A 22,640-nucleotide genomic window follows, 5' to 3' on the forward strand; every position below is an offset into this window, starting at 1 on the left:
TAAGGGTTCAATTCAGTTGATCACACATTTGCATTTAAATGTCGAAAAAGATTTCTGAGTCTAAACAATTCAATTTCTTCAGTTTCATTTGATAGTAGTGAGTTGTCATGACATTATGGTTGAGAAGCAAATGAGTCTTCACACAGCTAGATTATAGATGTTGAATAATATGCATTTATTAATATGTGCCCTCCGGCAAACAGTTTCCTGTGCTTAAGAATGGTTTTTGTTTATTTATAAGTGAAAACGTATTTAATGTTTTAAATACGACATTACCTTGCAACGCAGAGTATGCTATGACCTATAAGATTTTATGGTTTCCTTAAGGTCAGCGTTTGTTGTCAGGATGTAGGCGCCTGTAAAATGTAGAGACGACCGTGTGGTGAGCTAGAGTTAACCTGTTCCGCAAAACCAAATTTATCTCGAGTACCATGTAGGTGTACTGAAGAATTTACAACGAATTAGCCTTATGTAAGAATTGAATGTTATTATCCCTTTTGTTCGTAGTGTTTTGTGCTGTTGAACTGGGATATCCGCTAAGATCTCTTCATCTCTGAAGAATGTGGATTAGTCCATTTCCTCTTACGGGGAAAATTACTTTTTAAATAAGCACTTTAATACGATTTTCCCTCAGTTGTTTTTTCTTTCAATTAAAGGCACCACAAGATCTGAAGTTATTAGCACTCGAAATCTTCTAATTACACTGTAGTGAGAATGTTCTGTCGTTAAAGACATTACTGACCATCACCAGATAATGACCAGTGAGATGCACACTGGACTTAAGTTAATCCATTTCCTTATTGTTCAAAGCATCTATAAATTCTTTGCAGTAACTGATACTCTTCAACTTCGGATTGACATATTTAATAACTCTAACTTCATCTATTTGGTATACAGTACATTGAGGACTAAAACCTTTAGAACGCTGAGAAATTTATTTTCAGCCGCAAATGACAGCTGGAATTTTAAAATGTGACATTTCATTTAGAGGTACGTACATACAATAAGAGTCCAACATTGCTTCAAGGTTCTAGGAAAGTGTTATAATTTGAAAAAACCAAATAATGTACTTCTTTCTCGCATTCATAAAAAAATTTAATTAAAGAACAAGATGAAAAAGAAATGCTATCAAAATCAATCTTTGTTCATCAACAGCATGCACAAATTTAAAAACCTGAAACAAGTGGGTCAAGAAAGAATTTGAAAGTAAACTTAGGGAAATAATTAATAGTACTACAGAGTAAAATGCAGATTTTGTTTCATTAAATAACCCAATTCAAAAATAGTTACGATAAAACAGGAAATGTAAATGGTTTGCCACCTTCAGCAAAATCAAGTAATTGATAACATTATTAGTAGTGTCTTCTAAAATTAAGCAAAATCCTTCAAGAAATTTTGTGAATTTAGAAGAATAACAGTAATAAACTATTTTTTGGGGGTATGAACGATTGAAACGGTTGCAAAAGAAGAACGCTGTAATAGATACCGAGAATATTCAATTTTTTTATTTTCAAAGTTAGATAATAATTTATTCTATCGTTTGGTTTGAATTTTCAGAGATACTAGAATGAAACAGAATAAGCTTTCATTTGTGAAATCTTGATTATTATTTTTTTCAGCGCAATGCTTGCATATTTTTAGACTTCATTGCATTACGTTTTTTGGAATTAAAGCGCTAAATTTGACAAGGCAAGACTTCGAACTTCTTACTGCTATTTTTGTAAACAATATTTTATTAACAACTATAAAGGATATTCTTGTACAAATTCTGTTTAAAACAAGTTATGAAATATTCAGTTAACATTTTTGTTGCCTACTGAGGGTGATTATTGAAACTGCATAATGCACATCGAATCGGTATTATTTTCACATTGCGGATGTTTATGATATTTTGAACTTATTGTGCTTTGAGTGTAGTGGGGGTAGAGTTGTGTTTACAGAGGTGACCTTGTTTACAAGTCTGGAAGGGGTGTGTACGCTCGGCGGAATAGCACAAACAGAATAGTAGGGGGGCACGCAGCCCTCCATGGAATAGCCATCCCCTCCTCGAACTTCTGACGTCATTCATATTGGGATGTGTAAGTACATTTGAATAACACAAGTGATTTTCCGTCTGGGTCTTCTGCAGTCATAGTAGTTTCGATTTTTGTTCATTTATAGTAAAAATGGACTCATTAAGGGAACAAGTGATGATAAATCAGTTTGTTCTTGCAGCCGGTTGCGCCAGGGAACAGGCGAAACAACTTTTGCAAGCTGCTCACTGGCAGTTCGAGGTAACATTATTTTGTAAACAAAGCTATAGAAAATGGCCGGTCCTCTAGGTTAATACTATAACTCCCTACCATTATGAAGGTCAATGAATTCTCTTACTTCCTTTTTTCCATAGTGTTCTTTTAAAAATTAAATAAATACAGTGTCATATAGGATGGCCCATCCTAAATATTAATATTAAAGCTGTACAAAAATTTTGTTTTGATTATCTACTATGTAAACATTGATTCATTAACATACATATTTTTAATTTTCAGACCGCTTTGAGTATATTCTTTCAAGAAGCTGCACTTCCTTCTTACGCCCAATCATCTACACATTTCGGACAGGTAAATTTATGAACAAATGTTTTTGAAGTCAATGTCCTCTGTCTCAACCTACCTACAGTTGACTTAGATCAATACTTTTGTAAACAATTGCCCTAATTTGCTTTCCCAATTGAAACCAATTTACCTAAAACTATTATTAATAAATTCTTCTATAATCCAAATAAAACTAAAAGGAAAATTTTCATAAGATACCTACTTTCATTCGTTCTCGAAATTTAAATTAATGTAATAATCATTATTTAAATTTTTTAGGTAAGTCACTGAGGCAGTTAAATGTCTTGAGAGAATGAGTTTTTATTCGACTAGAGATATTTATTCTAAAGTTATTGCTTGACAACACTTAATTCTATATGCTCGAATTCCGATTGTGATAAGCAAAGAGAAGCAATTTGTTCAGGAATTTATTTGATTAATTTTCATATGTATAATTTACTACTACTTTCCAATTTTTGCTTCACAATAGTGATGGGGATATTTCCTTGCAGCCACCTATATACATCTATTATTAGTTTTGAACAGGTTTTGAGATGGATTATGTATCGCTGTGTGCGTGTCATTTATATAAATAATGTTTTGTATTGTAGGACAGTGTCCTTTGGCAACAGACGTAATTTTTTTTTAATTATTAATTATACATGGAACTCTTTAGTAACCCTTTCGAGCAAATTGAAAACGGATAATTTAGATTCTCGACGGTTTTTCTTACTATTACCGCAATATACGAAACCTGTTTTATAACATTTTGAAATCAATTAATTCTTGATCTGAGTAGAATGCTATTTTGATTATTACCATTGAAAACATTTCTGGTTTAATTTTTTTTCTTCAATTTTTTGAAAATATTTTTATATACTTCAATAATTAAATCTTGTTTAAAAAAAGTAAGCCCAGTTTATTAAAAGTAACAAACCTAATCTAATTTGAGAACTTGTTTTTTGTTCTTTTTTTTTGTGATGTGTGCAGTTAAATTTTATTGAAATTTGCATTTTCCTTTAATGTGCTTCGATGCCTACGAAAATTTTTTACAGTTTGTGCTTGAATATCCCATGTTAATACCGTGAACTAATTTGAACAAATTAGTTCAAAATTTAGTAAATTTAGTGCTCATCAAAGTTCTTTTAATGTAAAATTTCTTCCATATTTTGTAAATCTATTTTTATAGTTGCCAATTAATTGTAATGATAAATAGCTTTTTAAAGATTCCTTTAGAATATTTTTTTATTTTAGTTGTGTAATTTTTATTTTGCAATAAGGAACAGATTTGGTATAAATTCCTCTCAGTTTTCATACTTCATTTTAAAAACAAAGAAAATTAGTTACCTTTGTCTAGTTCATGATTTGAAAAGAACTATATATTTCTCCGTTTATTCAATTATTTTTGGCTTTATGTAATTCAAATTATTTTAAAAAAGATATCAATTATGTTTCTGCTGATGTTTGAATGTTTTAAAGAATCTCAAAATATTAGGATGGTAACCTTTTTAATAATCGTATAAGAGGCGATTGTGAATGCGCTTTAATTAGTTTATGTATTTCAACTTCGGATATTTCTATGAAATTTATTATTTTATTTCCTTAATTTAAAAACATTCAAAAATTTATTTCTTTACAAATGATGAGCTCTTCATTATTGAGTTTTTGTTTTTTTTAATTGATCGAAAATGGGGCTTAACTTCAAAACACCCTAAATAATATTTTGATAAGCAAGAAATTAAAACAAATTTTGGTTAATTTGTCTTGTAATGTTATACATTTATTTACAGATTTGTACCCCATGTAACACACCTGCTACTCCTCCTAATTTTCCAGACACACTAATGGCTTTTTCCAGAATGTCTACGTCGGAAAAGCCTAATCATACTGGTAAGTTTAAAAAATTAATTAGAAATTGTTGAATTACGTGTTTACTGTTATGTCACGGTATTTAATTTAATACTTAATTCTTGTCGACTTTCATGTCGTAATATGTAAAGAATCTGCAATTTTCTGTTTACAATATTTTGGACTTTTCTGTTGATTTATCCATCATACAATTATTGATTTATTTAAATATTGAAGTCAATATTGTTCTTATACTCTAATTAAATGTAAAAACAAGGACAATGGTTTTTAATTTATTTATTCATAGTAAGTTATTTAAAAGCGTTTTTTTTTTGGTACACTTTTGTTAGTGTAATCAGCATGTCTTATTAAAGTTGAAGGTTATTGGGTAGCGAAAAATTAGAAAAAACTATTTTACTAGTTGCTGATCTAGCAAGAACTGTCTCTTGTTATAATTTTTTCTTCAAGTTTGTTGCAATTTGTTTATATTTAAATATGGAAGTATAAAGGAGAAATGATTCTCGAGAGAATGCAGTTTGTAGCCTTTTCGCAACATTGTCTATCGTTTCTCCTTATCTTATCTATCTATTCAATACCTCCTTGTAATTATTTGTTTATTATTCTTATGTTATTTAATCGCCAATCATTTCATATTATCAGCATTACTTAAATTAATTTTTATCATCCATAAATGTTTCATTTTCTTCATTAAATAAACACATTTTAGCTAATTCTCTCGAGCTATAAACCTTCCTTCTAGGCTTTTTAAGCTCGGTACACAAAAAAGGAATTTCTAATACTTTTTATCAAACAATTCTTAACAGTGTTTATTCAAGATTTACAATATGTTGAAAGGTTATAAAGGGTGGTTGGGTTAATTAAAATTGGAAATAATTATTTTATTTTTTATTTAATACATATTCCGCTTCAGTTTCAAAATTGATCCACCTCTAATTAAGCTGTGATTGATCACACTGCGAGGATTGTTTTAGGAAATGATGCTAACCATACCCATTCATTTTAATCCGAGCTTCTAGTTGTGCAATGCATTCCCTGAATTTAATTTTATCATTATCGTCGAATTAAGTTTTGATCCGGCGTGAAATTAAAACTATAAATTTTTAGTCTATTGAATTGTAACATAAATAAATAAGGATTTTTCTTACTGAATTTAAAGAAGAAAAAAGAATGTTAGAAGCTGGCGATTTGATTTTTTTTTTTTTTCTTAGGTTAGGCTAATAACCAATTGATCAAATCAAGATAATTTAAATTGATTGTTTTTAATGTGTAACACTTAATGAAATTTTACAAAAAAAAAAAAAAAATGCGGAGATATCTAACAATGAATCAGGTAGCACTTATTTCTGGAACCAATCCAGAAGTAATAAACTTCCTCGTTCTATTTTGGTAAGTTGTTAAAGTTCGTGCAAATAATACTTTTCTAAAAATCCTCACTGTCAGGCGTTCCTTTGACATTATAGTTAAATAGAAATGTAAAATAAAAAAACCCACGTATAAAACATATGTTTTATTAATATGACTGTTATTCATGTTTTGCAGTTTATTCTACATCACCTAAACAGGCTATGCAGATACATGCGGGAAATGGTCCACTAGTACCTCAGAATCAGCTTAATGGAGTTACGTCTCAATCACAGAATACACTGGGAATAAATAGATAAGACTAACCGCTATTTAGAAGACCATCGCCTTCGTTAAGCGACAGTTCCAGCGTAGAGTGTAGCTACACGCCTCAGCATTGAGGATCACGTTCACAGAATCTGGAAAACGTTAAAAACATAACAAAGAAAAAGTGGAAGAAAACGTTCTAAAACGATGTCCAAAGACGTTCTTGTTTCCTTTTCGCCATTTTCTTAGATCCTTCATGCTCCCATTATTATCTCTCCTTTCGCCCTCCTAAAACGTTTTACTGGAGAGTGAACTTATTGACAATAATAGTGTAGTCACTTAGTGTATATACATTCATATGTAACGACGTATTTGTGTACAACATTAACAAAATGAAGCCATTGATGTGTGTTTGTGTGACAAGTGCGAATGTAAAGTTGAAAATAAAATTAAACAAAAATTGTGCTTAATTGTTGGATGAAAGAGAGGTGATAGTAAGGATAGAGAGGATTTGCTTGAGAATATCCAAAAACAAGTTTTTTGGACACTGGGCTTTACACAGGTTGTACACCACCATTGTGCGACCTTTCTGACTGTTATTTTTTTATTTAGTCTATTTTAATGTTTATTATTAAGGAATAGTATTGTTTTTATTTTAGGGTGCTTAACTGTTCTAATTATAAACTTGTCTAAAAAAAAAATCCCTATGTGATGTATTATTGAGGATGCTTTGCACAAAAAATACATATTACAAATAAAATGACTGCATCCTTGACAAAATAAACCATCAAATTGAGGTTTCTTTTTATTATTGTCCTAATCCCATTCAGTTTAGTGAAACATAATTATGAAAACATACCAGATGCAGGACTTTATAATAAAACTAGAAATATCTTTGAAAAACGAAAATCATTCTAGAAAATTTAAAAGTAAGTATTAATAATTTACTCATTCTCAAACTGACTTCAATGTGTGAAAGTAAGTTCTTAAGTTGGCATCACTGGAGTCAGCAAAACAAAACATTTGGGGTATAAGGTGCATCAATCCTTCGCCAGTTTTCGCTTATGATTAAGTTATGAAGTGTAGAATAGTTTTTAATTCGTTAAATTTAGTTTTTTAGGTTTTAGAATAGTCATGGAGTTTAAGAAATCATAGTTGATGCCAATAAAGAAATGTTAGTATATTTTTTCTATCATAAAAAAAATATATGTTGATGTATATCCTGAGGATTGAAGTGAATTAATGTGATTTAAGAATGTTAAACTCGGATCTATTACAAGTAGGAAACTAAGGTTTTTATAATGTTACAGCTTTCGCGTCTCTCAGCGACGTGTGAGGTGTGCATGTATGTTAATTGACGATATGGGATAGTCGGAAAATGTTGCAAAGGTATAAGCAGCTTTAAATATTCACTTTTATTCAAAATGGGAATGTGCTGCAGTAAGCATAACACAGAAGCCGGAAGACCTTTAGGTAATTCTAAAATAGGTATAACCTAGTAGATCTTTTATACATTAATGACAGATTAGCACTCATTAATGTTAATTTAATTGGTTAGGACAAAACCAAATTTAAATGAAAGCTAATTTTACATGTTTCAACATTGAGTGTGCTGTTTAGAAAATTTTAATGAGAGCCAAAATGAAAATTAAATGTTTTGTCAGTTCAAAATGAAATATTGCTTAATATCTATTGCTCATCCAGTTCTTAAAACAGGTTCCTAGTTTTGTCTGTTGTATTTACAAAACGGTCTTATGTGAACTTAGTAAACAAGAAAAAAGTTAACATAAAATTACTTCTTTTACTAGTGTATCAACATGGTTACAAGATGGGAATGGAGATGGGTTTGGCGGAGCCCAGGTACACTCCGGATCCTAATAGACCCGGTCAACTTAAGAGGCAAGGAGTTGACATTATCAGAACCCCTACCACGCCATGTAAGTTTTACTAGAATCAATTTACTAGTTATTTATTTGATTAAAATAAAACAATTGTTTTGGAATGATCGGATTCAATGAGGAAAATGGGTTTTAGAAATCCCGATCATGGTTTAATGTAACGGTCAAAGTTATATTAATGCAAGTTATAATCATGCATTTTCTTAAATATTCTATATTCTTTTTGCTCATGATTTCTGTTTTATGAAATATATTATGTATGCAACATTGATCAAGCAGACGACCCTTTCTAGCCATTACGACCATAAATTAATTCCTAAGGTTAATTTCTGTCTTTATTGATGTTGAGATTTGTTTTGTTGTTTTAAAGTATAATATGTTGAAGTTGAAGTGGGTAAAAGAAAAAATTTAAACTTTTAGATTTAATAGTCTTCTATTTTTTCTTCTTATGATACTGATTTTCTTTGAACCAATGTGGCTGCTCATTGTGACAATTGAATTTTCTAATTCAATAGAATTTTTTTTTAAAAACTAATATTTTAGTTGAACCTATACATACATATACTCTTGCTAACTATTCATTTCAGCTTAATAAGATGTTATGATTGGAAGTTATCCACTTTAATTAATAAAATATGTCTTTTTTTTTAGTCCAAGTACAGTCAAGTAGAAATAGAATTGTAGTAGCTGTTTATAATTATCAGAGCCGAGAAGAATCTGATGTTAGCTTTCTTAAAGGCGATCGAATGGAAGTGTTGGATGATAGGTATGTTCCTAAATTTGGTTTTCTATTAAGTGATAATGTATTTGTATGATAAATTATTTACATATTAATAATATGTTTATTTAATGAAATGTGTTCACAGTGAATCGGATTGGTGGAAAGTAAGACATTTGAGAACTGGAGATGAAGGACTCATTCCTTGGAATTTTGTAGCCGAGGAGAAGTCGGTTGAGAGCGAAGAGTAAGTTGGAGTTGATTTGGTTTATTATGTAGTAGTTTCAAGTAATTTGTTAAAAAAAAGATTATACATTATAATATCAAATTTGAACTTTTTTGATTATCTGTTCTATACAATACTCACTTTTCATGCGTGAAAGGGTCACTCGTAAATGAGAAACTTTTTCATGCACGAAAGGGTCTCTCGTAAATGAGAAACAGTAAAACCTCAAATTTGAAAATCCACACCTTAGCGGTACTTTCCCTTACAGGCGAAGTAAGAATAAAGTCAAAATGAAACTCTCTTAATCTTATATATTATATATTTGGAAATTTGTTCTGTTTCAGCTGGTATTTTGGTAAAGTATCTCGTAAAGAAGCAGAAAAATTATTGATGTCAGAAGATGAACCTCGAGGTACATTTTTAGTCAGAGATTCTGAACATAACCCGTCCGGTTATTCATTGAGTGTTAAAGACTGGGATCAGCCCCGAGGATACCATGTTAAACATTATAAAGTGAAGCCTGTCACAGATGCAACTACAATGACCGTTCAGGGATATTTCATAGCAACCAATCAAACATTCCCAACACTACCAGCACTTGTACTCGCCTATACGAGTATGTTTTGCCAAAACAATAATTATAATTTTTTTTTTTGTTTTTAAAGAAGTCTAGATTACTTTGTTGTGGATTTAATAAAATTAATAAATTTTTGTTGAATTCAAATACTCTATTATAATAATACGTAATTTTGGATTGTATTTTTTGTATAAAGGGAATGAATTGATTTTTGTTCTTGAAAAATTTAAACTTTGTACTATTATAGTTATTGATATTAGAAAAATTGTTTTTGATTTATATTTAATGATTTATTTTTACAGAAAATGCTTTGGGATTATGCCACGTATTGGCGAAACCGTGCCCTCGGCCAAAACCTCAGATTTGGGATTTGGCCCCACAACTAAGAGACAAATGGGAAATAGATAGGTCGGAAATTCAGTTAATACATAAACTTGGTCAAGGTAATTTTGGAGAAGTTTGGTATGGTAAGTATGATCATTTATTATTAATCTTGATAATTTTTATTTTGTATTAAGGAGTGTTTTGAGATTATTAAGTGCCTGAGACTTTTTTGGCAGTGTAGCTGTCCGGGCAGCTTTTACCACAGTAGTATGAGAAAGTATTGTAATCATTACTGATAATAGTGTTAACCTCTGCGAATGAACTAATGTTGGCTTCTTCGAAGTATTGTCTGGATTAGTTCCGTTTTTAAATTCAGTTCGTTTTTGTTGATCGTTATTGGGTTATACGTACAGAAACTGCAGGCTATCAAACTCAATTGCTAGAGGGACATAAAAGGGACAGGGAGGGAAAAGTTTGCTCCCAAGCTATACTACCAAAAGATCTCCAAAGAAGAACCCAGATATTATCAGAATACACCTCAAAAGGTGGCCCACATTATCAGTAAAAAACCGATATGTCATGCTCACTGGCCTGTTCAATATATATATATATATTGTGATACAGAGTAGACCACGTAAAAGATGGCAAAGTTTCTCCATACTCTGCCTTAATCGTGACCAAGAAGTTCCTTCTTAACTGGGGAAACTTCTGTATACTATGAAACGAAAAGAAGTAATATGGACTTAATCGAAGTTAATAATGCTTCGCGTAGCGATGGGAAGAAATTTTACTATTCGTACAGTACTCATAATTATAGTGTTGAATAGTTATAACTGTTTCCCCCCCCACCCCAAACATTTCCTTTTGTTGTTATTGAGACCCTTAATTCTCATCTTTCAGGAAAGTGGAGAAACAGTATAGAAGTGGCAGTGAAAACATTGCGTCAAGGTGCTATGTCTACTCAAGCTTTTCTTCAGGAGGCTGCTATTATGAAAAAATTCAGACATGATCGCTTAGTTGCTTTGTACGCTGTTTGCTCTAAACAGGAACCTGTTTATATAGTAACCGAATATATGGCTCACGGTTCTCTACTAGAATTTTTAAGAAATGGTGATGGAAAAGATCTTGGACTTCAAGACCTTATTTATATAGCGTCTCAGGTAAAGATATAATTATCATCTAAGATTTGAGATACCACCTTTGCTTTCGCTTTTTGTTTTTGGCCTTATTCCTGTGAAGTTGGCTTTTTCATTGTGTAATACTATAGGGGACATTGAGATTCTGTTAATCGCAATGCGCTTAGCCTTTGGTAAGTTATATTTCCTCTTTCCTTCCAAAATAATATTAGGTTAGAAGAAATTAGCAGATATCAGAGGATATTCTTTAAAATTGTGTAGCAAATACAAATATCGTTCAATTAAAATAATTAGAAAATCTTTGCCTACAAGAATAGAGCCTGTTTATCGCATCACTTTATTGAAATTAGATCTGCAGCATTCTAGTAAATTCGACGATTGCCGTTTTTATTTCTTATATAATATAGAATACACTATAATTTACACAAGAAAGTTCTTATTTGAAATTTATAAAATTATAGGTAGCCAGCGGTATGAGCTATTTGGAGATGAAGCAATTAATACATAGAGATTTAGCGGCAAGAAACGTCCTTATTGGAGAGAATAATACTGCCAAGATTTGTGATTTTGGGCTAGCTAGAGTTATAGAAGATGATGAATACTGTCCTAGACAAGGTAGTTTGTTATTTAGTACATCTCAATGTTTTATTAAAATAGTTTTAATTAAGTTCATTTCAAACTTCTTTTTTCTTTTTCTTTTTCTCTTTTCACAATCTCATTCTACTCATAAGAGAGTATTGATTGCAATCAATCAATCTTGTAGTCTTTCTAATTTGATCTTTCATGAAAAAAAAAAAACTACTCGTTTTGAGGTTTTCCTGAGTAAAGTAGGTTTTTTTACAGATTTCTGTGTGTGAGTGAGAGAGAGAGAGAGAGCGAAAGAGCGAGAGAGAGTGTTTTACCACCATAACTCATATACAGAAAAATCAAATTTGATAGTTCAGGGGCGCAACTTACAAGGTTTTGGGCAACCTCTTTATTGAATCAATGTTTAAGTTATTTGAAACTCTCGAAAATGAATCTTTCATGGTGTACTAGTGCATTTAGATATATAATTTTAATTTAAATTATATTCACTGGAAAATAAATTAAAGGGTTTTTCTACTAAGACGGATAGAATCAAAGATATCCTCCAGCACTGTCGATCTAACCACATTTTCAATCATTTTAACGAGTGTATATGTAAAATTCAATTTAAACGAAATTTAAACGTAAGTGCCCCATCTTTTGAGAATGTTTTAGTAAAAAAAGTTGTGTGAATGTTTCTACTATATAAAAGGAAATCATAAAGAAAGAAATAATTATAAGTAAAGTTAATTTATTCGAGGGATCGAATCCATGGCCAACACTAAAATTTTCAGTTGGAATAGATAAATAACTTTACGTCAGGATTTTGATGAACACTTAAAGTGATTATTGCCAGAGCTTCTTGATATTTACGCCTCTCAAAATAGTCAATTCTTTTTTCTTTTTTTTAAAATTATATTTCTAATTTTCATTTTATTAAAGATATCAAGGATTGTAAGAAAGGTAATATAATATGATTTATTGTTTTAATTAGACAAATTTATTTGAGAAAAAAAGTTTCTTTTTTAAAAAAAAAATGCGAAAACAATCGATTGTGAAAAAAAATGATTAAGTAGATTTCAAAAAAAATTTATTAAGAAATCATATTATGTGTTATTTTTGTTTTGTATATACCCATTTGGTTTAGGATCAAGGTTTCCTGTAAAATGGACTGCTCCAGAGGCTATAGTCTACGGCAGATTTTCTATTAAATCTGATGTTTGGTCCTATGGAATTCTTCTTATGGAACTTTTTACATACGGACAAGTGCCATATCCAGGTATGTTCTACTATTCTAACACATCTCCTAAAATTTGCTTAAAAATTAACAGTATACTAATTGCGTGTGTGAGTTTGAAGAAAAAATTAGTGATTTAGAATTTTGAGATTGGTAGGAAGTGATAGCGTTCAGGTCAGATTTTTTTTTTTGAGCAACAAGTATCCTTTTGCTGCGCTGACTGGTTCTTTGTTGTGAAGGTGTTAGACACTACAACAGTTCTTTGTCGAACAGCGCGCTTAATATTTGTTGTAAATAAGTTATTTATACATTATACTCGACAAAATTTTAGACAGAGTCATGCTTCCATTAATTGCATATTTATTGAGTTTCAAATTTCGTGTCATGAAGAGTATTTACTAAGCTAAGAGTATTTTAATTTTATCATATTTTGTCTTAATCTCGGCTAAATTAATTATTGCACTTGTCTAGGAATGCATGGAAGAGAAGTAATAGAGCAAATTGACAGAGGATATAGGATGCCTAAACCTACATCTCATCATGTCCCCGATCCGATATACAGGTTAATGCTACAGTGTTGGGAATCCGATCCAGAAAAAAGACCAACGTTTGAATTTCTCAATTCATACTTGGAAGATTTCAATATCGCTTCTGAGATACCTTACAGGGATGTCTCCGATTAGACTGTTAGTTGGCAACGTTTATGATATTATTTACATTATGATAAATTTTTTTATATATGTATTTTTTCCCCCAAGTTAACATATTTTTAAGGAGGCCTTATTTCACAAAATTTAATACATTACAATGAACCAACTCCCCATATCTCTTTCTTTAAGTGTAAGTGCCATATATTTTACTTATTTTTTTGTTTCGTTTTTTAAGATGTACAAACTATAGAGAAACGCTTATAATGATATAATGCTCATATTATAAAGTACCTGTACTAATTCTTATCTGGACCATAATCTCAGATAATTTAATCTTACTCAGAACTGTAATAATACTCTTTATATTAAAGCAGAAGAAGGAAAAAATCAGAAATTTAAATGATAATTCATTTTAAAAAAAATAATACATTTCCTAATATTTATTTGTCATAGTTTAAAATATTTTATTACCGAAAATCATAAATATCTGTCGTTAAATGCTGATTTGAAAATGGTTATTATTTTTTTTATCCTGCAATATTTTATTTAGCGTAAAGATTTTATTTGTCTTAAAACTCGCTTTTACCCAAGTCTTGTTGATATGAAAATATGTAGTGCTGATTTTGAGTACAAAGTATTATTATTTGATGAAAATTTTATTTAAAATTAATTTAAATGTTGAATTTTTTTTAATGAAAACTACGGAAATCTTTTCTTTCAAAGTTTCTTCACATAATGAAAGGCTAATTGGTTTATTGTATTGACTCCTTTGCAAAAAATGTTAGTGATTTCATTGGACATGGCGTGCTTTTGAATCACTAAAAAAATGACAAGCTTTTGGATGAAATCACTGATGATATTCAGCAATGCAGTTCCAACCTTTTTTTTTTTTCAGTAATAGGTTGCCCATCTCATCGTTATCTGTAGCTAAATATAGAAGTTTTACTGATTAAGTTATTCTTGATTTTAAAGAAGTGATTATTTTCTGATTTTACCTTAGCTAATTGTTTTCTGGTGTAAAGAAGATCTCTACTTTGTATATTGAACTCTTCTTTTCCATTGTGGCTACTGAGTAATAAAAATTAAAGGAACTAACTTGGTGGTTGGAATTGAAGAGTGCCAGGAAAAGTCTATATATGTAGCTCTATGATTGGTGAAAAATATTGTGAGTAACCATAATTCTAATATTTTCTTATTTTTATAGACTAATTTTTGCAATTATTCTTTCATTTTAATTGAGACTATTTGAATATAATAAGGGAGATTACCAATTGTATTAAAAGAACTGTTATTCTAATTGAAATATCTAAATACATATATACTGGAATAATACTGACCATTTGAAAACCTTGTATGTAAGGATAGATAGGATTAATAATCTCAAAAAAAAAAAAAAAAAATGGCGGAAAATTTGAAAATAATATAGGGTTTCTAAATGATTTTATATGTCTTGGTGTTTCATTTTCTTTAATTCAAATTAACCGGATTATTTAGATAAATTTTAACTATTTTTGAAACAGTAAATCTAATTTTTTAATTTAAAGATTTTTAAAAATCTATGGCTATGTTGAAAATGAGATTAGGTTGGCAGTGCTGGAAAATACAATCTTTGATGACATTCGTCCTAGCACGCATGTTTATTGTATCCCCCCTGTCTGGTTTCATACTTTTATCCATTATCTAGATTTGATTTAGTTTCATACCCCAAACTGACCAATCTACCTTTATTGATGAATGAAAGTCTCAAACCAGACAGTAATAAAATAAAACATGCATACTACGATGGATAAAAAAAAATCGACATGAACTCGACGATGGAACGTCACTGAAAGTTTAAATTTGATATTTTGAATCGGTGCCATCCTGGGACTACACTGTTCCAATTTTTGGTAAGTGTTTCACTCAAATCATTTAATTTTATTGCATCAAATAAAGCAAAAATTCTTTAGTCGGCTTCCTGTTACGGAAAAAAATCACCAGTTTGCGAGGAAAACTGGTAGGTTTTTGAGCATTCTTTTTTTAAAATATTGTCTGTTTACTCATTAATTAGGATTCTCTTTAATTGTCAAACATATTACAATGTACATACTATTTATATCATTCTCAGGCGTGTATGCTTGTATTTTATCACGTATTAAAAAAAAAAAAAAGAATATGAATTTTTTTTTAATAAAAATTAAATTTACCCTATTTGTATTTGAAAATGTATTTAAGTAATCATACAATCAAAATAGTTTAATGTAATTTTTTCTTTTTTACATTAACATCATCATTTTACTTGCTTGTATGTGCATTGATAATGTACTTGGAGTGTAACATGTAATTGTAATTTCTTTCGAAAAACAAAATTAAGGCCTCCTTTTCTTTTATCTCATTACTAAGTTATTTCCAATTTCCAATATCTATGATATTATGTTGGAAGTGTTCCTTCTGATGAAATTTTGAAGATAACAAACGAAGTTAAAAAGGCTTAGCTTATCAGTCAAAAGACTTTTCTATTGCATTTAATTTTAAATTTTCCTTCCTTGTTACAGTATTATGAGTTCTTTTTTTTTCAGTATTTTTTTTTCTTTTTTTTTTTTTGTTAATTAGTTGTTAATGTGCCAACCGCGTATTGGTATTTTTTTTTTTGTATTGTATATTTATATAATTGAAGAGAAGAAAACAAATTTATTGTATCTATTTAAAAAAGTATTAACTATAATTGAAAAAAGAATAAAGAGAGAAGAAAAACAGGGTTTGTTAGGTGCCCTTGTTTTATTTTGTTTTTCTTAAATAGAAAAGCAGTGAATGCTAATTTTCTTTTTTAATTAAAAAGACTGTGCCTTCATATTTTATTTGTTTATCTCTTTCCTTGTAAAAGAAAAAAGAAGAAACTAGTTTCAATATTGTGATCTCGTCCATTGTTTTCTATTCTTTTTTGTCTTTTTTTTTGACCTCAAAAAATATTTCTACTGTCTACAATTTTTATATATACATATATATATTATAATAAAGAATGACTGTGACCACCCTCTCTTTTAGAGACCTTTTTCTACTTAAATGAAATTTAGGAAAAAAAATAATTATACAAATAAATGTCTCTAAAAACATTTGTTTGTATAGCCTGTAATTGCTTAGTGATATTATATGTTAGTCAATATTTTGTTTGTTTATTTACGGTAATATTTAATTTAATCTAAATTCTTATGTATTTTTTTTTTTATTTCCTATTTGTGCTGTCGATACTTTTTTTTTTGTTTTGTTTTGTAAATATTATCCAACGCATATATTATAAATATATAAAAGTATCAGTGTGATTTACACAGTTTAATTTTTTTAATTATATTAAATAACAGAGTGGTTTTTTGATGAGTTTGTTTTAACATGTTATTATTTTTCTAAATAATATATTAATGTATTCATTTATATTTTTCAGTTTAAAATAAAGGTTTTAATTCCATTGAGTTGTATATTTCCTAGTACAAATTATCGTAAATTGAGACTAAGATATTTCTTTGGTTTCCAATAGTTACTAGTGGGGAATGTGGACGTTTCTAAGCACTGCCCTCACAGTCAGGCGAAATGTAATATGGTAAAGAGGTAGGTCTATCATTCATACAATCTAGTCTTTTCATTAACAGTAAAAAGCACTCTTCCTATTTGCCCGAAACTGATTAAAAAAAAAAAACCTTTTACATTGTACTGGAGTTGATAACGCTTATTTGAATTTGCTAGGAGTCAGTGAACGGAAAAAGATCCCAGTCTGATCTCAACAGGACTCCAGATTCCGGAGTTCAAGTTCCGGATTCAACTGCACTGATCCCAGGCGATTTAACTAATGAAAGTGTTGGGAGGATTGGAACCGGAGTTTTCAATCGTTCCAAACCCTGTGCTGCTTGTATTCAATCTGATGATTTAATATTAAACCTAGCTGCATAAAAGGCTACCATTTACTAGTTCGTTTCTAATAAATTATCATTATTGCGGTTTTTTAGCTGTTGAATTGAAATGGCTTATGCTTTGATACTTTAGAAATAGCTTTCTAATAATATTGGTTACTTTATTTTATGTACAAATCAACATTCAATGCATTCTGTACGTTACGTACTGTACCAAACATAGAGCTTTACACGTAGTGTTAAGAAATAAGTAATATTATTATTTTATAATTATTGACAGTCTTCTAAAAAATCTTGGAATTTATGCCCCCTCTAAATATCACTATTTTAAGCTTGACACGTTTTTTTTATTCTGGTATGGATTGATTTTTCAAGTTAAAATATGTCAGTGACTTTTAAATGATATCCTCACGTCAGTTAAAAATTGTATTTCAGTGTAACATCTTAGTAACTTCAGTATTAATTATTTTCATTTTAATTTGCCTCCATTTTTTCGGGCGGAATCACTTTTTTAAAATAGGGATTTGAATCAACTCGTTCCACCATCGGACTCGTTCCACTGGAACGAGTCCGCTCTAATAGCCCATCACTACTAGACATTCGACAATGACGTAGGCTCTAGGAACCAGGTAGCTGCTAACTGTCTCGTTCTCCATAAAAGACAAATTTCTTGTTTTTATTAGATTGTTTTTTTATAGAAGTTTTGTACTAATTACAGTTATTTTTAACTCGAATAATTTGTTGCTTATCTCTTGTTATATGCGATTCGAAGAATAGGAAGCATTGCAACTTCATTTTTATTTACTGCTTTTAGTTAGTGGTTTGTTTTTAATTTTGTGCAGAGTGTAGACAATTTTATCATTGTTACTGTTAGATATGGCAATAGCAAGAGAGATTCAGTTCTTCGAACCGGAAAGATGAGTTTTAGGTAAGTAAAGTAGATACATAATGTGACAAAGAAATTTCTCATTCAAGTGCAAAGGTTTTTCTCTTGATTGAATTATCACTTGCATTGTATTATCCGCTTGTAAGTAGCGTGAACTTTGAGATTTTTATATTAACCTATAAAATACGTGTTGCCTTTGTAAAAATATGATTTCTTCGAGCGATGAATCTAATTCTGCGTGACATATTTTAGTTTAAGTGAGAAAACAATGGGTACACCAAGTAAAGAGTATTGTAACCACGTAATAATAATTTTCTTTAGGAAATTATTTTTTCTAGGGCAGCAAAAGAACGTTAAGTACCAGTATACTTTGAAGTCCTTAGCGAACTAAGTTACATGCTTAAAAATTAGGTTTTTTGACCTGAAAATCGTGCAGTAAGTTCGTGTAACTTGTAATAAGTAACATTTTTAAAGATAACTAAGACTTCAAGGATGAAACCTATTAATTATTCGTGAAAGCTTTGCAATAAAATATTACTTAACTTGGGGTGGGTGTTTGTGTAGTGACGAAAGAGGATTATTTTACTTTTTTTTTATTTTATTTTACTTTTTATTTATTAGAAATAAAATTTAGAAGTAAAGTATGTGCTTCCGCCTCTGGCTACGACACCTAATCGAAGTAGGAAGTTAAGCCCCGTCTGAAAAAATAGGCGATACTTTACTTGCTTTTTGCTCCTAAAGCGATATTGAAATGGTAGTGATTAATCTTAATCGTATCAAGAGTCTAATCTTGCCTCTACAAATTTCTTACTCGAAAAAATGTTTCACAAGACATAGTTCTTCTTATAGTTGTTAATTAAACCAGATTATAATTATAAATATTTCAAGCTGAAGATTAGAGGAATGGGGATAGGGGCTTGTATTGTGGATATTGGGTTTCTCGTTCTGTCTTTCTTGGATTGTATGTTTAATAAAAGAAATCTTTTAACGATGCTTCGATGTGTGACAACTGATCCAGTACTTCGATGAAAAACCGCTTGAAAAATTAAAAAAATATCGTTTATTTATAATTTTAACTTAATAATTTCTTTCATAGTAAATGTTCAGTTTCTCAAGTGTTAATTTTATTTCAGCAGGTTTTTAGCCTACGGTCTTCACTTTTAGGGGATATGTCTAGTTCTGCTTTCAACCAAAGTTATGGATCAACTGTTGATCCAGCAAGAGTGATTGTTATAGGTGCATGTCCGGCATGTAGAGTAAGTTTTCATGTTTTCTTTATTAAAGCCAATTATGTTAATAATTTGAAGAATTGTGAGTTCCCTAAGTGAAAAACCAGATACATTCATTTTACTGAAATTTTCAGGAAACAAAAACTGGTTTACCCATTCATTATCGGAGCGCTAGGTGTTTTTCCCCTTAATATTTTTGTTTTTTTATTCATTGATAGTTGGTTCTTTTTCAGATTGGCATTTTGGAGAATGAATATTCGTGTATGTCCATCATCTTCATGCTTTGCTGTTTCCCAAATGGATTGGGTAAACGTCGCAGGTGTAACAATTGCACAGCCTATTTTCAGTAATTACTCGAATGTAATAATAAGTATGTAATTTATTGTGTAAATATACGGCTGACTATGTATAAATACGTGTACCTATTATTTTTTTCTATAAAATGTGGATTGTAAATAAAAAGGATTGTGATAATGAATTTTGAGGTACAGTTTTTATCTTAATTTTTACTACAAGTTTACTTATATTTTGAATAAAATGTTTAAAAATAATGAAATTTTCTTAAATTGCTGAAGGTAAAAAATCTTCCAGTTATAAGAAAGTCTGTGATGATATAAGAATAACAAGCTGTGTTGTATAACACAATTTATTTACATAAATTAAAATTAGGTGAGGCCTCAAAGTCACTAGCTCAGCGATCTGATAAAGATGGGATGTTTAACTCAACTCGAGTTTGACTCCCGGTCTGGGTCTTGGATTTATATTAAATGTGCAAATTAGAGAATCTATTAAAATACGTGTATAAACCGAACTTCCTTCTTGGACCGGCGGTTAGACGTAAAGCTGACTGGACTGTAGCTAAGATAATGTAAAAATAGGCGTCAATTCTTTTTTACTTGTAAAATAGAAAACTTTTATCATATGTATTAGATCACCCGCAGGTTCTAAATAAGTTTCTATTTATTTGTGGTGTTTTATGTTTGAAATATATACTTATATTGTTTTAATCTATTTCTTTAACCTAAATTAGATTGTTCTTGAAGAACTTGTAGGTCGTATCACCCATAAAAATGGACAGTTTTTTTATGTAATGTGCTAACTTATTCAAGAGTTTCAGAAAACCAAATATTTAGTGTGGATTCAACCAGATTAACACATTTTTTACAAAACTATACATAATGTAACACCAATTATGATTGAACTAATCCTGAATTAAATTCAGGGGTGCTATCTCCTTGACATTTTCTTCTAGAGTCTCTACGAACAGGTTTTTCACAGAGTAGTCAGTAAAAAGAGCACACTCTTCGGAGATTAAAATCCTACTCTGAGAAGGCTCTTCTTAAGCCCATTAACATTAAGCTATTGACAGAAGAAATTGAAAAAATGAAAGAACACATTAATTATTCGCAAATTTTTAATTATCAAAGAACTATGTTTTTTTTGGAAACTCTTTAATTTAAAACATTCAACGGACAAAACAAAAATACAAGAAAATGGAATGATCTGAGTGTAGATAGGTAAACTTGGGATTGTTAATTCTGAATTCTGATTACATATAAGGAAAAACTTGCAATTTTAAAAGATTAATCGGACTTTTTTTGCAAGATAAAATAGAATAGCCAATTGAAAATCATAGCGTTTATTTCTACTTTAGTTAGTAGATTATTTTCATTTCTCTGTATCCGTAATGGATTTTTTTTTGGGGGGTCAATTCTTTAGCATTTCATTCAGTATGTCGTTTAAGTCACCTTTACAAAACTGCTGCCTTTTCTTCTTAGAAGAGACAGTGCGATCTAACAGAACTATTGCGGCTTTCTATTGTATCAGTGTTTCTTGACTAAACGTGTAAAAGACGGTGATAACGAGCTTGAGCTTGCCTGTAAGGTCGCTGAACCCAAAGAATGTTGTTTGACTGGGATGCCTAGGAACGTTAAAATCCTTGAAGAAGCCAGCATAGCGTTGATTCATTTCCTATTCTTGAATAGTATGAGAAATTCAACAGATTTTAGTTTTAAATCTCTAAATATAACCGTAACCTGTTCTCAGTTGTCTTGAAATTAATGTTTTTGTAACTTGTTAATTTAATTCTGATTAATTTCAAAAATAGTTGAATACATCTCTGAAAATGTGCTTATCTTTGCGATTCCAAATATCATTTTCATTTTGACCAGAGTAATGTGTAAAAATTAATGTTCAGGCATACAAGAAAGAAACTTCAACCCTACGTTGTCATTAAACCCCTTTATACCCACATAGGTTTCTCTCACAGCGTTAAATATGCATGAACAGAAGTTTTCCTGGAGTTGAGTTGTTTCCCAAAGAGCTGCATTATTTATCAAGGGTGTAATTAAATTAATTTAATTTATAATGCACGTCTAATTAGCACGTATTAGCAACAAAAGTTATAAATTTTTGTCAAAACTTCTCTGTTGATGGAGCCCACTGGTGGCATTTTATGTAAGTATTTGACACATTATTCTTTTAAAAGCTTAGCTTACTTTAGCAATAAGATTTCAACAATCTTCAATGACTTTCTTATAAGCCAGATAATTTTCAATATGTTTGAGGGCTTTGATTTATCAAAGGTGATTTATTTATTTTTTGTGTTATTTATGCGAAAATATGAGCAATCATAAGTACTCATCTACCACTTTATTTGTGCACAATTCCAGCTTTCTAGATCATTTATTGAAGGGTATATAAGGCGATAAAGTTTGGGAACTTTACATTTCCTTCATATTTCGAATTGCAGTATCACCAGTCTTGCTGGTATAATCTCTGCAAAAATTAAACTACTTATTCAGATTCCTCTTCTTCTTTTTTAGATTGCTTTATTGCAGGGTATCAACCGTTTTTTATCGACGTTTTACTATTATTTAAGACGCGACTACATCTGTCATTGGCGCCCGAAGTCCTTAGTGCATTGCCGGTTTCCGCTCGTTACAAACATCTATAAAAAAGCCTAAAAGACTTCTCAGAAAGAAAATCTATGGAGATGCAGCTTGACCAAACCGGGATCTCCGCGTTGGAATGTAGTACACTAACCATTCGCCAAATACCTCTTTTTAGAGTTTCCTTATTTTTATTATTAAGATTAGAAATTATATGTTTTCCAGCTTTGTTTTCCCAAAATTGTGTATTTGTATTGTATTTACAGAGACCTTAGACTCTTCTAATATTATGATTTAATTTATCTAATATTTGTTCTGTTCATAGTATACGTAAAAATAGATTTTAACATTCAATTCTGTTCGTAATTTT

At 30.1% G+C, this 22,640-nt stretch overlaps 2 protein-coding genes across 7 annotated transcripts; both read left to right on the forward strand.

Moving 5' to 3' along the window:
- The first annotated feature begins 2,048 nt into the window (after positions 1-2,048).
- LOC141446041 (UBA-like domain-containing protein 2-A) lies at positions 2,049-6,846 on the forward strand. The gene is made up of 4 exons (XM_074112394.1): positions 2,049-2,273; positions 2,529-2,600; positions 4,364-4,463; positions 5,982-6,846. Exons 1-4 carry the CDS (start codon positions 2,166-2,168, stop codon positions 6,101-6,103), a joined length of 402 nt encoding a protein of 133 aa, XP_073968495.1. The 5' UTR covers positions 2,049-2,165; the 3' UTR covers positions 6,104-6,846.
- A 188-nt stretch (positions 6,847-7,034) lies between these two features.
- Src64B (Tyrosine-protein kinase Src64B) lies at positions 7,035-20,382 on the forward strand. 6 transcript variants are annotated; one of them, XM_074112381.1, is made up of 15 exons: positions 7,035-7,224; positions 7,361-7,523; positions 7,859-7,987; positions 8,600-8,714; positions 8,815-8,913; positions 9,237-9,508; positions 9,772-9,936; positions 10,694-10,953; positions 11,391-11,547; positions 12,439-12,459; positions 12,644-12,775; positions 13,205-16,965; positions 17,101-18,192; positions 19,284-19,406; positions 19,613-20,382. In XM_074112381.1, exons 2-12 carry the CDS (start codon positions 7,475-7,477, stop codon positions 13,414-13,416), a joined length of 1,611 nt encoding a protein of 536 aa, XP_073968482.1. In that variant the 5' UTR covers positions 7,035-7,224; positions 7,361-7,474; the 3' UTR covers positions 13,417-16,965; positions 17,101-18,192; positions 19,284-19,406; positions 19,613-20,382. The 6 variants fall into 6 exon arrangements, with proteins under 6 accessions (XP_073968482.1, XP_073968483.1, XP_073968484.1 ...); XM_074112382.1 differs by having other exon boundaries at positions 19,287-19,406; XM_074112383.1 differs by having other exon boundaries at positions 11,391-11,544.
- The last annotated feature ends 2,258 nt before the right edge of the window (positions 20,383-22,640 follow it).

This window comes from Rhodnius prolixus, unplaced genomic scaffold (assembly GCF_049639745.1).
Source record: "Rhodnius prolixus isolate KJV_2025 unplaced genomic scaffold, Rpr scaffold_1, whole genome shotgun sequence".
NCBI lineage: Eukaryota > Metazoa > Arthropoda > Insecta > Hemiptera > Reduviidae > Rhodnius > Rhodnius prolixus.